Source organism: Apodemus sylvaticus, chromosome 21 (assembly GCF_947179515.1).
Source record: "Apodemus sylvaticus chromosome 21, mApoSyl1.1, whole genome shotgun sequence".
Classification (NCBI taxonomy): domain Eukaryota; kingdom Metazoa; phylum Chordata; class Mammalia; order Rodentia; family Muridae; genus Apodemus; species Apodemus sylvaticus.
In genome coordinates, this window is record NC_067492.1 from 53,331,620 (window position 1) to 53,347,040 (window position 15,421).

Consider the following 15,421-nt stretch of genomic DNA (forward strand, 5'->3'; position numbering starts at 1 on the left):
TCTCACTAATCAGCAGGTTTCCCGAGGGCTGGGGGCTGCTCTTTCTCGGAACCTTGCACCGTGGCCCAGATGCTCGCTCGCACTAGAGTTTACTGAGCAGCAGGGCGGGTCACGGTGGCTGGTTTGGATTATTTGGTACCTGTCTGGTACTGCAGTGTTCCGTGAGGATTGTTCATCCCTCTCCTCAGTGACTGTCCGCATTTGCTAGGCTGTTAGACTGGCGTGCGGTGCCAGGCTGCCTTCTTTCTTGAGCATATTAGCCTTTATCAAGGATGGATTTATTACGTATGGGCTTATTCTGCAACAGTGGTAGGCTAGATCTGGACATAGAAGCTTTGAGATTGACACAGGTGTCATATGTTTATATTAAATATTTTTATATTGATTCAATTTGTATATATGTTGGAGGGGCACACACATGCTACTGTGTGTGCATAGAGGACAGAGACAACTTGAGGGTCAGTTCTCTCCTGCCATGTGGGTCTTAGGGAATCACACTCTGGTTGTCAGACTTGGTGGCTGCTGCCTTTTCTGGCCCAAGTATCTTAATTTATAGAGATAGTCTGTGGATTGGATCACCTTAAAAACCATTGAGAGATAAAGCCTTTGGCGTCTCTTTTCTGAGATATAACATGGTCTATCCGGATCTTACTTGGGTGACCAGTTCTTTGTCTCTGTTCTCGTTTTTCAGTGTGTGGTGGTCTCTGGGTTTTCATTATTGCAGGTCACATGGTGCTAAGTGTAGAATGCTTGCATTTAAAATTCAAAGTGCCTAAGATGAAATTTGCATTCAGAATGCATTTGGAAGATGAAGTCCTTCTCCCTGTGGAGCCTTCTTCTCCTTGTGTGTTGCCTCAGCTCTTTTGCAACTAAGTAGCAAATTTTCTGAGTGGGCGAGCACATACAGGAAGTGCTTGCGTTTGAGGGCATAGTTGCGTGTTTTATGTTCTTCACGTGGTACTATGAATGTTCACTTTAGGAGAAATCATTATCCAGTGAGTGTGTGCAGAGCAGCCTTAGGTTACCCTAAGCTCTTGCCTAGCCTGCAGAGGGAGAAGGAAGGATATTTGATTTCTGATACGTTCCTTTAAAAGCATTCACCATTTTCTCCTTATTGTAAGCTTAGGTTTACTGTCTTTAGGGAGGGGCTTTGTAAAAGGAGGATGACACATTCTTGTGCAGTGTTGTGCCGGCCTCCCCTCACTGGATATTTCTGAGACTTGGGCTTGGAGGCTGAGAGGGCTCTGTTGAGCAGGGAGCTCTTAGGGAGGCTTGCTCTCCTTAGGTAAATAATCCTTTATTTGCATTTTCAGCTTTTTGTGGCTTAGAATGAAAGCTCCAAGTGAGTCATGTAAGCCAGCCATGAATGAGACTATGGCCAGTGTGTGTGTGTGTGTGTGTCCACTTGACCTCCCCCTCCCCCGTATGCAATGCCGGCCAGCAGGTCACTACTTGTTCTGACTGTGGAAGTTGCTGATACACCTTCTACCCTCTGGAGGACCAGGGATTGTCAGTGGTGTAGTGCAGACTCTTTGTATTTGGAGGAATATCCACAGTTCTTAGTCCTTCCTTTAACACAGCCTGAGGACCAGTGAAGGAATGTAATTGACTTTTAAATCTCTGAGGAGGAGGTGAGAACTGTCGCCCACAGAAGTGTTCTGTTGGTGGCTATGATAGGGCGCTTTGTTGCTTACGGATAGCCTCCTCGCTGTTCTGTGGAGGGCTGCAGGGCCAGTTCCCTGTTCCTCGCCAGCTGCTCCGTTCCCTTCCCTGAAAACATTGACAGATGTGCAGCTCTTTAGTACATTACATAGCAGCGCCTTAGTTGTTACGGTGGCAGAATGAGGTAAGACAGCCAAGTATGTTGTTCTGGGTGGAGTGCAAGACGAGAATGCGACACTTTTTCCTAACATTGTGTTCTTGTTATTATTTTGTTCTCTAGGCATTAAGTGTGACGGAAACCCTGATTAAACCCTTGGAGAAATTCAGAAAAGAGCAACTTGGAGCTGTCAAGGTTCGTGTCTATTTTGAGCACACTCAGACAGAACATGCCCGTGTCTCTGCTGTTGCTGTACACTTCATTCGCCTTTGGCAGAGTGAGGGAGGTGCTGGGGTCGGTAGAGCATCTGTTAGCTCATGTTCCAAATGCACTTTTCCCCTCAGGGAGGGAAAGTGAAAACAAAACAGGACACCTGGATGGGCAGGAAAACATCTAGTAATGTTCCCTGGCGCAACCTGGCCATGGAGATGACTGTTTCCTCTCTAGATGAAGTCTTTCTCCACTCTAGAGCCGGCAGCTGGTTCGCGCTTGCTTCTTTGGGTCATGGAGAACTGTGGCACTACGCTAGGCCTTATGATTAGGGACACTGCTCCACACACAGCTCGGAACCCAGGACGAGCTTGTTGCTGTTGGGACATAATTTTCTCCACTCTAGCAAAGACTTATTGAGCTTCTTCTTATGAGCAACTAGTTTTTGTAAGAGAGCTACAGCCGCACACTCAGGCCTGAGATGCAGCCCGGATCTCTGGGGATAGTAGAGCGAGCAGCTTTCCCGGGGAGTCTGAACATATTTAGCACCTTCTAAGGTTTGTGATCTTAGCCTTAAACCTAGAGAAATAATTTCCATCCCCCCCCCCCCACTTCCTGGTCTTTGTGTCTTCCCTCCCCTCCTCCCTTCTCCTTCCCTCCCCGTTTATGTGAGGGAGACAAAGCACAAACTACCATTTGTGTACTGCCGACCACTGAGAGCAGAGACAACCAAAATCAATTTTCAGCACGGAAGCGAACATCCGTGCTTGTTACTTTCTCTACGCAGCACTTGGGATGTGAATTTTTGCCCTTTCTGTTTATATTCACAGATAGAAAACACCCTGGCCCTTCCCCGGACAGCCAGTGAGTGCAGGCTTTCTTTTGTGGACCATTAGCAGAATCTTTCTCTCATTGCCTTCCCCCATGCCCCAGGCTTCCTTTGTGTTTGATGTTGATTTATCAACACAACTTGCAAAATAAATGGCCGCTTACAGGGAGCGATTACTGCACTCATCTACTGTGTGATACAAGCTATGCGGTGACCAAATACTGTCCCTAAGTCCTGTTTCTGGCAGCAGGTTTTTGAAGAATTTTGCTACATTCTTGGTCAGTACAGTACGGGGAGTTGCTGTCCTGTCTGTTGGTGACCCCTGGAAAAGCCAGGTGGGACGCTGTAGAACTCCCCACCCTTAAACACAATAAATAGAAGTGGTCGCCTCTAACAGAGTCATACATAAACAGCTGCCCTCCCTCTAGAAGCCTTCAATGTGCCTTACATAGATATCTAGAAAGGAGCTTATGTGCTTGATAATAGTCTGTTCAGAACCAGAGAGGAGCTTGTAGTTTTGGTGTGTGTGTGTGTGTGTGTGTGTCCCTGCTCCCTAGACCCTCAGTCCTGTTTTGACAACCACATGCTTGTCTTCCTTTGGTTAGTGTACTCTCATGCCAGGCTTTAAGAAGACTTTAGTCTCTTAGTTTGAAGAGCTTCCTGAAAAACAGCAGAGAACTGTTCTCCTGCAGAGATAACCACAGCGTATTTAAAAATTGCCAACCTCTGAGTCTCCAGGTGTCTCTGTCAGCATCCTGGCTTCTCGGCTCCTCTCTTCTCTTCTTCCTGTGTGCTGACCTCATCCGCTGTGCCTCTCTGGGGCTTTTTGGTTTCATCCTTGCCTGCATTCTCTTGTTTTCAGAAGCCTAATGACATGCTTAACTATGGTTTAAATGTAATCTAAGGCGCTGGGTGGTTTTTGTAAATTGGATTTAGAAAACCTTCCAGGTCCTCTGGATGATGGTGTTCTGTTTTGGTGTGCCTGCCTCGACTCATGTCTGCCAGGTTCGGGCTTGTTTCTATTTTGTAGGTTCTTCTGTGTTTTCTTGTGGGCTTGATGGGCTCAAAGCCTGTGTGCAAGTCCACTGGCCTTGGCAGGTTGCAGGACCCTGGCTGCGTTGGGCTGTGTGATGGTGTGGTGGAGTCCACTTCAAGGCCTGCTGCATTCCTTACCTCGCTTTCACTCTCTCCTCTTTCTGGACAATGTCGGCGTTTACTTTGCAGGGCCCCAGCACCTCGAAAGCCATTGCTCCTTAGAGGCAAGCGCGTGAGTAAACAAGAATCTAGAATTGCTCTCTCAGACACCTGAGCAGCCGGGTAGCAGTGCAGACGTGTGTCTGGAGGAGTGGCGGCAGCGTGTGAGAACCAAGTGGATGTCCCCGACTGACTGACTGACTGACTGAGTGACTGACTTCTGCCGACCCTGGAGAGAGGGGGCGGAGTTTGATGTTACCCAGTAGACGCAAACATTTAAACACACGGCTGGAAATAAATGTCGTTTCATAGATTATCACTTCTCACTTCAGCCTGGAACCAAACTTGGAGTCACATTTTAAAAACATTTCTTTCCAAGAGTATGTCTAACAGATAGGCTTAATAAAAACTAACTCGCCAAGATTCTGTAAATAACGGCAGAGTGTGGGTGAACCCAGACCTCCCCAGGTGGTTTGTCGTATCAGGAACTTTGGTAAAGCAGGATGTACCCCATCTAGCTTAGGAACACACTCAGCCTTGTCCCGGGATCCTGCTTCATGCCCTGTCAGAATCCTTTCAGTGCCTGGGTGAAGTGCGATTTGGGGGCCACTCCAGGCCTCTCTCCCTCACTTTCCCTGTCTGTCTCAGAAGGTGGTTGCAATTACAGGGATCTTGAAATACTGCCCACTGGCCAGGTCTCGGGCTTGAAGTATGTGGGCGCTATCATTTCACATCCTACCTGTGGCACTGGCTAGGCGGCTCCACAGCAAGTGTTGACTCAGTGACAGGGGCTCTGGTCAGTGCTGGCACACTTGTGTTGTGCGCGCGTGCGTGCTCACGTGCCCTCTGCTGGTTCCTTGGCTCGTGCTGGATGTGGAGCCGAGGACTGGAGTGTGTGGGAGGAAGAGCTGAGTGTTCTTCTCTTTAGAGAGGCTAAGAGCACTTGAGGAGGGCTTGTAGCTAGGGGCGGGGTGGCTCAGTGGATGCTGGGCCTGAGCTGAGGGAGGTGGACTCCCTCGGGCTGGGTGCACTGACTGTAGGATGTGAGTGGAACCTGGAGGATGGAGGGGATGCAGGAGCCTGCTTCCTGGGATGCTTGAAGAGTGATTTGGTGGTAGCTGCTTGCCCTGGGTCCTGCTCCCTGTGAGTGGTATTTCTTCACCTCTCACTCCAGTACAGAAAGAAGACTTGGAATCTCCTATGAAAACGGTCACATTCTTTAGACTCCTCAAACATCGGATGCTATTTAATGTTTATATCTGAAAGGTTTCTCAAGAAAAGTTGTAAAGTGTAGCTAGCTATACAAAGATAGTCATGTTAACAAAAATTTAATTTAAAAAAAAAAACAACCCCTCTTCCAAAACAGAACTAAAATTGTGGTGCAATATACAGTTGTGTTCCTATTTTTATGGAAATGTAAAAGTCTTAGAAGTATAAAGATGGCCATGGATTGAGTGTGGGACCTTTTCAGACGCTGGTGGCAGCGCCTCCTGATTTGCTCTTTACCCCGCTAGCTCCTTGTTGTACAATGTTTTGAAACCTAGAAGATCTTTGGGCTTTGCTTAGATAGTTTTTGTTTTCTTCCCGGATCTGATGGCGATCTCTGTGGTACAGCTCATTTTTTACGTGTGACTCAGCCCGTCTGGAATTAATTTTGACACGGGTGGGGTTCTGTTTCTGTTTCCCAGTTAAACCGTTAACACCAATCCCACTGGTTAAAGGCTGCGTTTGAAGATGGGGTGCTCTCTGCTGGGCGCCTTCGTATTTATGCTACTGCTAGTGCGCTTTAAGAGCTCTGTTCATCTGAGTTGTGGGTCTTGGGTTGACGAATTTCTCTTTCATCTATTTTTTTAAAGGTTTATTTATTTATTATATGTAAGTACACTGTAGCTGTCTTCAGACACACCAGAAGGGGGCATCAGATCTCGTTACAGATGGTTATGAGCCACCATGTGGTTGCTGGGATTTGAACTCAGGACCTTCAGAAGAGCAGTCAGTGCTCTTAACCGCTGAGCCATCTCTCCAGCCCCCTCTTTCATCTATATATTTATATTGCGCTTATTTTACCCATGCTGTAGTTTTGGCTCTACTTTTTTTTCCCCACATGTGCAGTTTGACAACATTATAAGATAACTTCTTGTGAGTAATATTTAATCTTCACTTGGTTTAGTAATTTTATAAAAACATGTTGATATATTTTCAGCTGTGTGATGAAAATTCGAAGAGAAGACAGCTAGGCAGGCTTGTGTCCCACGTGGGGACAGCCCAGGTCTGCCGCAGTGGCTGCTGGGGAGGGCCTTCTGGCTTGCCAGTGCTTACTTCAGTGTCGTACTGATTGACCGAGGCTCTCTTGCTTTGTAAGAAGCATTTGCTCCTTGCTGGTGGTTTGAACCCAGGTCTTTGCCGCCAGTTTCTGTTACCCCGTTTCCTGTGTGCAGGGTAGGAAAGAGCGTGCTCCTTTCTTTATTGGCTGCCATGTTAAGATCTGTATAACTTTACAACAAGAAATGATGTGCACACAAAGAATTTGAGGTGCTAAGAAACTGTGAGAGTTGAGATTCCAGGAGCAGACATAGCAGCCCCTGTGCGGTGCCGGCTTGTGCCAGACGGAGCATTCCCGTGGCAGTGTGCTGGCTCTCAGTGTAGGGTCCCGCAGTATCCAAGTCCTAAGGCAGGCTCCACGCTTGGGCTTTTCAATGTGTCGCTCAGTGGTGGAGGCGGCAGTGTGGGGCGGACTGGGCTTCCTGCTGTTGAAACAGTCGGCAAGAAGCACAGGGAAGCAGAGAGGTAGCGGCTCACTCTGAATGTGGCAGATGCAAGCACACAGAGACTCCTGGAACTGCCCCGGCCATAAAGACAAAGAAAGTGCTTCAAAGCTGAAGGAAGGCTGCCTGGCTCTCGCTTTGCCCCTCAGCCACCATGGACCGTGGGATGAGCCAACACAAGACGTCTCCAGACCATTCTGAAGAAGACTCAGGGTCTCCTTGTCCGGCATTTTGGGAGACTATTTGTCATCTATTTTTTTTACATACGGGTGTTTTGCTTGCGTGGATGCAGTAGTCACGGGCAACAAAGGAGGAGTCGGATTTCCTGGGCCTGGAGTCAGGGCTTCTGTTGTGGTGCTAGGAGAGGAGTCCGGCTCCTTGAAGAGGACCACCTCTCTACCCCACATTTTTGTTTTTAAACTTTTCAAGTTGGCAGCTGGAATTGGAACATAATTGGAAAAGAGCACTGATTCCCAAGTCTCATCTTCATCACCGTGGGGATCAAGTTGTGGTCTTACATGACGAGGCAGAGGCTGTCCTGTCCTCAACGTGTCCTGTGCAATGGGGGCATGACTGCCAGGACACAAAAAAAATTTTGGTCTTTGTTTCATCTTCCCTAAAAGAGCAAACTCCTGTGAGTCAAGGCTGTGGCCACGGTCGGTCTGTCCGTCGGTCGGTCGGTCGCTGACTTTGGTAGCTCACTGTTGCTGACTAGGAAACCAAGAGGATAAGGACGGGAAGGTGCCTGAGGCGCAGTGAAGAGCAAGGGAGACTGGGACATTGATGGCTTGCTTCTAATAACCTCATCTTCTCACGAGGCTAACGCGTGTCTAGTTGAGCGGCTGCTCCCGTCATCTCTGCGTGCAGAGCTGGGTCACTTGTTTTCTTACCGCCTTTAGAGCAAAAGTACAGCAGCAGATTCTAGTTCCGGGCGGTGCTGGAGAGACCAGGAAAGAAGCAGAGCAGCTGGTGCCAGGGTCCCTGTGCCGGGGTCTGTTGACCAATGGCGGCTTCTGTTCAGCGCTCTCTGCGCCCTTGGCAGGGTGGGAACTGTGCCAGTTCTGGGTGGAGTATCCTATATTCAAACCGGACTCTGATGACTTCCCTGAGATGTTCTAGGATTGTGATGATCAAAAAGATGGCCAAACTTACTGAGTTTAAAATTAATTTCATCTCTTAGCAAAGTCCAGAGAAAGATTTATTATTCATATCCTCCCCCCCTGCAACTTTCCCACAAGACAAGGTTTCTCTGTGTAGCCCTGGTTGTCCCTGGAACTCACTGAATGCACCAGGCTGGCCTTGAACTCAGAGATCCACATGTCTCTGCCTCCCCGGTGCTGGGGTTAAAGGCGTGCCACCGCCAGCCAGCTGAAAGTTTGTCTTTTACGCTCCGCCTCTTCTGTTTTTCTTTTTGTGAGAGAAAACTGACGTATCATTATCTCTCAACTCAAATGAATATGAAGAATTGAACGCAGTAAAGGGTTGGGAAAAATCTCAAGAGCGCACAGCAAGGAGAGTGTCTTCCTGGCCCCTCACTGGCTCGGATGGTGGCCGTAGCTTGGGGACAGAGGCGTTGTCTCAGAACCCCCATCCCATTTAGTGCCCCCTTTGCTTTATTTTAGACATTTTTCATATTTTATCCTCTGCTAAGTTAACTACACGTGTCATTTATGTGTATTATGTGTAATCACCGTTGTCTGGTTTTAATTTGTAGGAAGAAAAGAAGAAGTTTGACAAAGAGACGGAAAAGAATTACAGTCTAATCGATAAGCACTTGACTCTGTCTGCCAGGAAGAAGGACTCACACTTGCAGGAGGTATTTCTTGCCAGGTTCCTGTTGATTTGCTTTCAAAATTAAAAAAATACACAGTATGCCCCTTTTAAAGATGTGCTCTGCTTACGGGAGCTTTTCACCCAAGATTGCGTGGACACAGGACAAAGCAGATTCTGCAGTGAACTCGGAGTAGGGTTCCATAAACCGGGGCAGCGATGAAGGTCTTACAGTATTGATTACCTGAGGCTCGTACTAGTGAACGCTAGGCTCCGAGGTTTTCACAGGATCGATATGTCGGTCAGCACTAGAGAGGACACATTCAGCTACTTGTACTGGGCACAGTGATGCACGCCTCTAATCCCAGCACTCACGAGGCAGAGGCAGGCAGATCTCTGTGAGGTCGCTGCCAGCCTGTTCTACACAGTGGATTCCAGGACAGCCAGGGCTACACAGGAAAACAGTCTCGAAAACTTTAAAAACAACTAACCAAACAAACCCCACATACTTACCATACTCAATATACACAGATAGGCTTGTTCTTGGCTTTCAAGTTGTCTTTGATGAATTGAACTGCATTAGCTCACATAGTTTCATATATATGACCTGTAGGAGCTTACACAGTCTCATATATATGACATGCATAAGCTCACACACTGTCTCATATATATGACCTGCATGAGTTCACACGCTCTTTCATATATGTGAACTGCATGAGTTCACACACGTTTTTTATATATATGACCTGCAGGAGCTTACACGCTGTCTCGTATATGTGACCTGCATGAGCTCACACAGTTTCATATATGTGACCTGCATCAGCTCACATGCTGTCTCATATATGTGACCTGTATGAGCTCACACAGTTTCATATATGTGACCTGCATAAGCTCACATGCTGTCTCATATATGTGACCTGTATGAGCTCACACAGTTTCATATATGTGACCTGTATGAGCTCATACTGTTTCACATGTGTGACCTGCATGAGCTCACAGTTTCATATATGTGACCTGCATGAGCTCATACACTGTTTCATATATGTGACCTGCATGAACTCACACGCTGTTGCACATGTGTGACCTGCATGAGCTCACATAGTTTCATATATGTGACCTGCATGAACTCACATGCTGTTGCACATGTGTGACCTGTATGAGCTCACCTGCTGTTGCACATGTGTAACCTGTACGAGCTCACACGGTTTCATATACATACGAGCAGCCTTAGTCTAACTGAAAGCGCAGACCTAGGGAGCTTCTTGTTGGAAAGTGGATCTGTTCTACTTGTGTTAATAGACGGAGTTTGCTTTTTTTTTTTTTTTTAGCAGTATGTAAGCAGAAAGGAATTTATCTTATTTCCCAGCTTTTTCTAAAATTTTGACTTTTCCTCCCTTTTTTAGGCTTGAATAGAAACTTCAATTATTTACAATATGGGACATAAGCTTTTTAAAGATCTCTTTTACTTTTTAAAAATAGTGTGTGTGTGTGTGTGTGTGTGTGTGTGGTGGGGGGAGTAGGGGATATGTGCACATGAGTGTTGGTGTATGTGGGGCTTATGTGGACATATATGCACGTGAATGCCAGTGCCCACAGAGGCCAGAATGGAGTGTTGGGTCTTCTGGAGCTGGAGTCACTGTTGGTGTGAACTGCCTAGCCAAGAGTGCTGGGAGCAAAACTCACGTAAGGGCAGTGTGCGCTCCTTTCTGAAAGAAAGTTCTTTATCATTGAGAACACACACACACACACACACACACACACACACAGTATGATCGTATGATCATATATACATACACTCTCCATTTCTCCTCAGCTACTGAAGACCTCAGTACTCAATCCTTATGCAGTCAGCCATCTCTTTAGCCTAGAACATAAGTTTTATTAACAATAATGCGATGTGCCATATAGGGTTATGTTTTAGTCAGGATTTTTGTTCACAAACATCATGACCAAGAAGCAAGTTGGGGAGGAAGGGGTTTATTGAGCTTACACTTCCACGTTGCAGTTTATCACTAAAGGAAGTCAGGACTGGAACTCAAGCAGGTCAGGAAGCAGGAGCTGATGCAGAGGCCATGGAGGGATGTTTCTTACTGGCTTGCTTCCCCTGGCTTGCTCAGCCTGCTCTCTTATAAAACCCAAGAGCACCAGCCCAGGGATGGTACCACCCACAAGGGGTCCTCCCCCCTGATCACTAATTGAGAAAATTGCCCCACAGCTGGATCTCATGGAGGCACTTCCCCAACTGAAGCTCCTTTCTCTGTGATAACTCCAGCCTGTGTCAAGTTGACACTCAAAACCAGCCAGCACAGGTTATAACTTACCAACAAAAGCGTAAACCTGCCTTTCCTCCGTTTGCTTCTTCTTAAACACAAACGAATCCTGGCTTAATGTTCTACTGTGTATGTATTTGTTGGTATACCATTCAGAGGATAACAGTCGAAAATCAAGCCGTATGCTTTTCTTACAGACTCCACGTATGCACACGCCATTGTTTGACATCTTCAAGTGATATTTCCTTTTCCATTTATTAAACCTTTGGTGTTTGGATGACACGTCATAGTTTGTAAAGAAAAGATAGCTTTTGTATTGCTTATGCCTCCCTACGGTTGCTTAAGGTGTAAGGCTCTGCTCTTCCGTTGCTGCCGTCTCCCTGGGCAGCCATGCTGGCTCTGCCTGACACCCAGCCTGTGGCCTCAGCCTGTGGCCTTGTCTGCAGGCACCCTGCAGTGGTTAAGCCCTCACGCCACCCCACCCCGTCCACAAGGACAGCTGCTGACTTTTTGGTCTGCTGCTGTTTTCACCCCCTTCTCTGTTATCGGCACTTTCAATTACTTCAGAGAGGATTTTTATACCTCAAGGCAATTTCCATCTCCACAGCACTCTGATTAGCCATCTTGTTCTCAGTGTTCCTTGTGTGTAAAGCAGGAGGCAGCCTCAGCCCCACGCCTGACCTCCTGCCGCCAGCACGTGGCCCTCACTCCTCTTTGAAAGCCCTGGAGATCGTGACTTCAGAAGCCATAGTGCCCAGGACCCCGTGTGCCATGCACTGCCCACCCTGCCCAGTACCCCGTGTGCCATGCACTGCCCACCCTGCCCTGGGTAGGCCCGTTTCTTGCTGTGGCTTGCGCCCTTCACCACCGAGGCATGCTCTAACCCCTGGCTACTATGTTCTAACTCAGATGCACATATCTGCCTCCTTCAATACTGGCCCAGATAGCTTCTACTCAAGCCACGTATATTATGGTAATAATTTTAGTCGGGGGTTTCTACCCTACTTTTTGTCACTCAGTTCCCAGATGAAGGATACACAACCTTTATATTTATAATAAGCCTTCAAGGCACCCGAGCTGGGCAGATGCTGCCTGAGAATCTGTGCTATGTATCCGGTCTGCTTCTCTGCCAATCACCCTGTGCTGTGACTCGCTACGCTCTGCCTGGGCTGCTCTTGTGATTGGCCAGCCCTCTCGCTCAGTTCTCATGGTCCCTTACCCCACACAGCATCTTCTCCTCTCTCCATTTTCTTCTTCCCTGTGAATTTCTCCTCAGACCCCAAGCCTCTGTAACTGAAGCCCCACCTACTCTCCCCGCCCAGCTACAGACTATAGGCAGTTTTATCCAACCCGTAGTTTCAGATTAAGGAGCAAGGGTACACAGTAGCACGTGGTGTGAGGACCGCCTCATCCCCGACACACCCGGGGCCAGTATTTGGCATTGCGATGCATAACAGACCCAGGCCCCTTCCAGCTCTCTGGGCACACAGCCTCCTTTGGCTTAAAGTTCTTACTCTTCCTAGGTAAAGTTACATGGCTTCTTTTAGTGACCCCACACCCTCTGAGGGCTACAGTTCCGAATGGGCCCTATCCATTCTGCCTAAAATAGTGCCCGTCAGAGCGAGAACCACAAACAGGATGTGTGCACAGTGAGTTTGACGGTGTCATCAGGCCCAGGGAGAATTGAACTGCGAGTCATGAGTTTGAAGAGGGCTGGAGGCGAGCGCTTGCAGTTTCATTTCGTGGAACATGGTGTGTTCTGTCTTGCTCGCCCTGCTCTTCACAGCCATACAGACACCCACTCGAAACAGCTTTCTTGTAAGCACTAGACCTTGAAGGGAGCAGAGACTCACAGAGGAGATGCTTACTGCCTTTGTGAGCTGTTGTGTGGCCGATCTTCCGTGAATTGACTTTTGCTCAAGAGGTTCGTAAAGGCTCCTCCTGAGGATGGCGCTGGCAGGGCCACAGGAAGGGGTGCGAGCCGGTCTCCTCCTGCCCTCTGGCTGCCAGGCACAAGGACCTTCACCCCCATCCACGGTCCTTAGTTAGAGTTTCTGCACTCCAGCACATACTGGCTACGGGAGAAGATTAGATTCCTCTTGGTTTTTCAACGCTTGCTTCCCCCCAGTAGACAAAGGATACTATCTCAATTTAAATATCACCGGAGAAATAATATTGTTAATAATATTGTGTGAGACTGATCTCCCGTCTTCTGCCTGTATTCCAATCTACAACTGGATAATAATTCACAGTTGTTTATTTATTAGTTAGGTAACTAATACAGCTTTTGCTTACTGTGTGTGCAACTTCATTTTGTGTTGTTATAAAACGCACACGATGGATAGTTTATAAACAAAACGGATTTAGTTAGCGCCCGGTTCTGGAGATCTGGGAGTTTGACCCCGGCATCTGCTTAGCTTTGATGGGGCCTCGCTGCGGTTTTGTGCTTCCTGTGACAGTGTTTGTGAGAGATGCAGGGGAGGTGGCAGGCTTCCTAAAACAATGCACTCTCATGGGACCTCATCCACTTCCATGAGATCTTCACGAATACCCCCCGAAAGTCGGGCCTCCGTGACCTCATACCCCTGGAGCAGGCCTCATTTCTTGATATTCCATCACCCCAAGAAGGGCATACCAGGGGCTAGGCTTCGTAGCACATTAAAATTCACAGGTCATATGTAAGCTATGTCCAAATCAGGGCATGTCGGGAAAAGGTAGTGCGTTTTCGACTTGGGCAGGTGCAAGGAATCATTCTGCACTCCTGTGTACAACTGGCATATTGTGGGGTTGTTGGAAGTTGTGAGTGAACCCAGCTGGGGAATCTGGCGAGTGAGTCATAAAGAACGTTACATTGTAGGATGCCCAGCCACGAGGGATAGGGAGAACGCTGGAGAGTCACTCCGCTCAGCCTCGGGAGGGGGGGTCACACGGACCCACACTGCTCTCAAGTCCGCAGTGTCACTGCTCTGCGTGATTATGGGGTTTCTGCTTTGGGTTACGTCCTTCCTTCTGTCATTCTGTCTGTCTGTCCTAGCTCCTTCATGTGTGGAGTCTCTGTTTTTATGTCTGATGTGCATTGCCTTTCGTCTAAGAGCCTAAGAGGCCATCCCTGTGTGGCACGGGCAGAGTCTGCTTCCTTTTCTTTTTAAAGCCACAATCTTGCTGTGAAGCCCAGGCTAGCCCTGGACATGTCCTTCTGCCTTAGCTTCCCAAGTGCTAGAGTTGCAGCTGTTCATGTGATTTGTCCCCTTTTGTTATATTCATTGTGTGGTGTGTGTGTGTGTGTGTGTGCACCCGTGTGTGGATGCCCACGTGTGGGGTGTGCAGGTGAGGTACATCAAGCTCTTCTTTAGAGTTTGGGAAGAATCATTTTAGACTTTTCTGTGTGTCCTTGTAGCAGCAGTGGCTCAGTCCTGCTGCGGCAGGAGAGTAGCGATGAGTGAGCCACTAGCTCTAACTCAAGTTTATAAGAGGCCCGCACCGAGGCCAGTGCCAGCCGCCGGCCTCTGCCTCGACCGTTCCTGCCTTGGGCGTGGGCATGGGCGTGGGCTCAGCTAACAGTGCTTGTTTTAACTCAGGCGGACCTCCAGGTGGAGCAGACCCGGCAGCATTTCTACGAGCTCTCGCTCGAGTACGTGTGCAAGCTCCAGGAAATCCAGGAAAGGAAGAAGTTTGAGTTCGTGGAACCCGTAAGTGGCAGAACACTCTCGCTGTGGACCCCTGTGAAAAGACTAAGGGAGACCTCGCGTGTGGTGAGGGGTGGCCACAGCTAGGGAAAGTCTAGGAAGACATCTAACCCCCTGGGAGCCTTGTCAGCACAGCTCCCTGTAAGGGGCACCGCCCCAGTGTGCCATTATCCCTGCCCCTGGGTGTTACGGACACGGAGATGTGCGTGCTAGGGAAATTGAACTCACAACTTATTAATAATTTTCCGTACAGACCGACAATTTAGTTATTTAATTTTAGTGACTTCTTTGGAACGACTTGATTTCAGGGCAAGGAGGTGGTTGGGTGCTTGGTGGATGGTGGAGTCAGGAACAGTAGAGATAGAAATGGCGGAGTTAGGAAAGGCGGTGTTCCGCGTGGGTCTTCATGCAGGCTGGCCTCCTGCTTCCCGCCTTCCTTGTGCGCACTAACGGCTCCTCTTTTGTCTCTCTTGCTGTAGATGCTCTCCTTCTTTCAGGGAATGTTCACTTTCTATCATCAAGGTCACGAGCTTTCCAAAGACTTCAATCACTACAAGATGGAACTACAGATCAACATTCAGAATGTAAGGAAACAAAAGCCTTCTGGTGTTTCAAAGATGTTTTAAAAGCTCTTTTTTCTAGTCTGCTCTCAAAATCTTTTAAGACCAGGCTGGTACTGAGAAAGTAGGGTTGTGTTGCCATCTAGTGGTCAACTGTGGTATAACAAACTGCTCTTGTAGCTCTAGAAATTCTGCCCTTTGGAGGTCCGTCCTTGGCTCTCTGGGGCGAATTCTTGGGGTAAACCTGGTTATGTTAATTCTGAATGGTCTGTGTGAGGACCTGTCATCCTGGCCTTCCACCCAGCGTTTCTGACTTTA

General features: G+C 48.1%; 1 protein-coding gene across 5 annotated transcripts in view; it reads left to right on the forward strand.

The window, feature by feature from the left end:
* Arhgap10 (Rho GTPase activating protein 10) overlaps positions 1-15,421 on the forward strand; it is a 284,292-nt gene that overhangs the window by 82,473 nt on the left and 186,398 nt on the right. For all 5 annotated transcript variants that reach the window (XM_052166592.1, XM_052166588.1, XM_052166589.1 and 2 more), the window contains exons 4-7: positions 1,943-2,014; positions 8,532-8,633; positions 14,436-14,546; positions 15,023-15,127. In XM_052166592.1, coding sequence (XP_052022552.1) covers positions 1,943-2,014; positions 8,532-8,633; positions 14,436-14,546; positions 15,023-15,127 — 390 coding nt within the window. The remainder of the gene's footprint in view (positions 1-1,942; positions 2,015-8,531; positions 8,634-14,435; positions 14,547-15,022; positions 15,128-15,421) is intronic.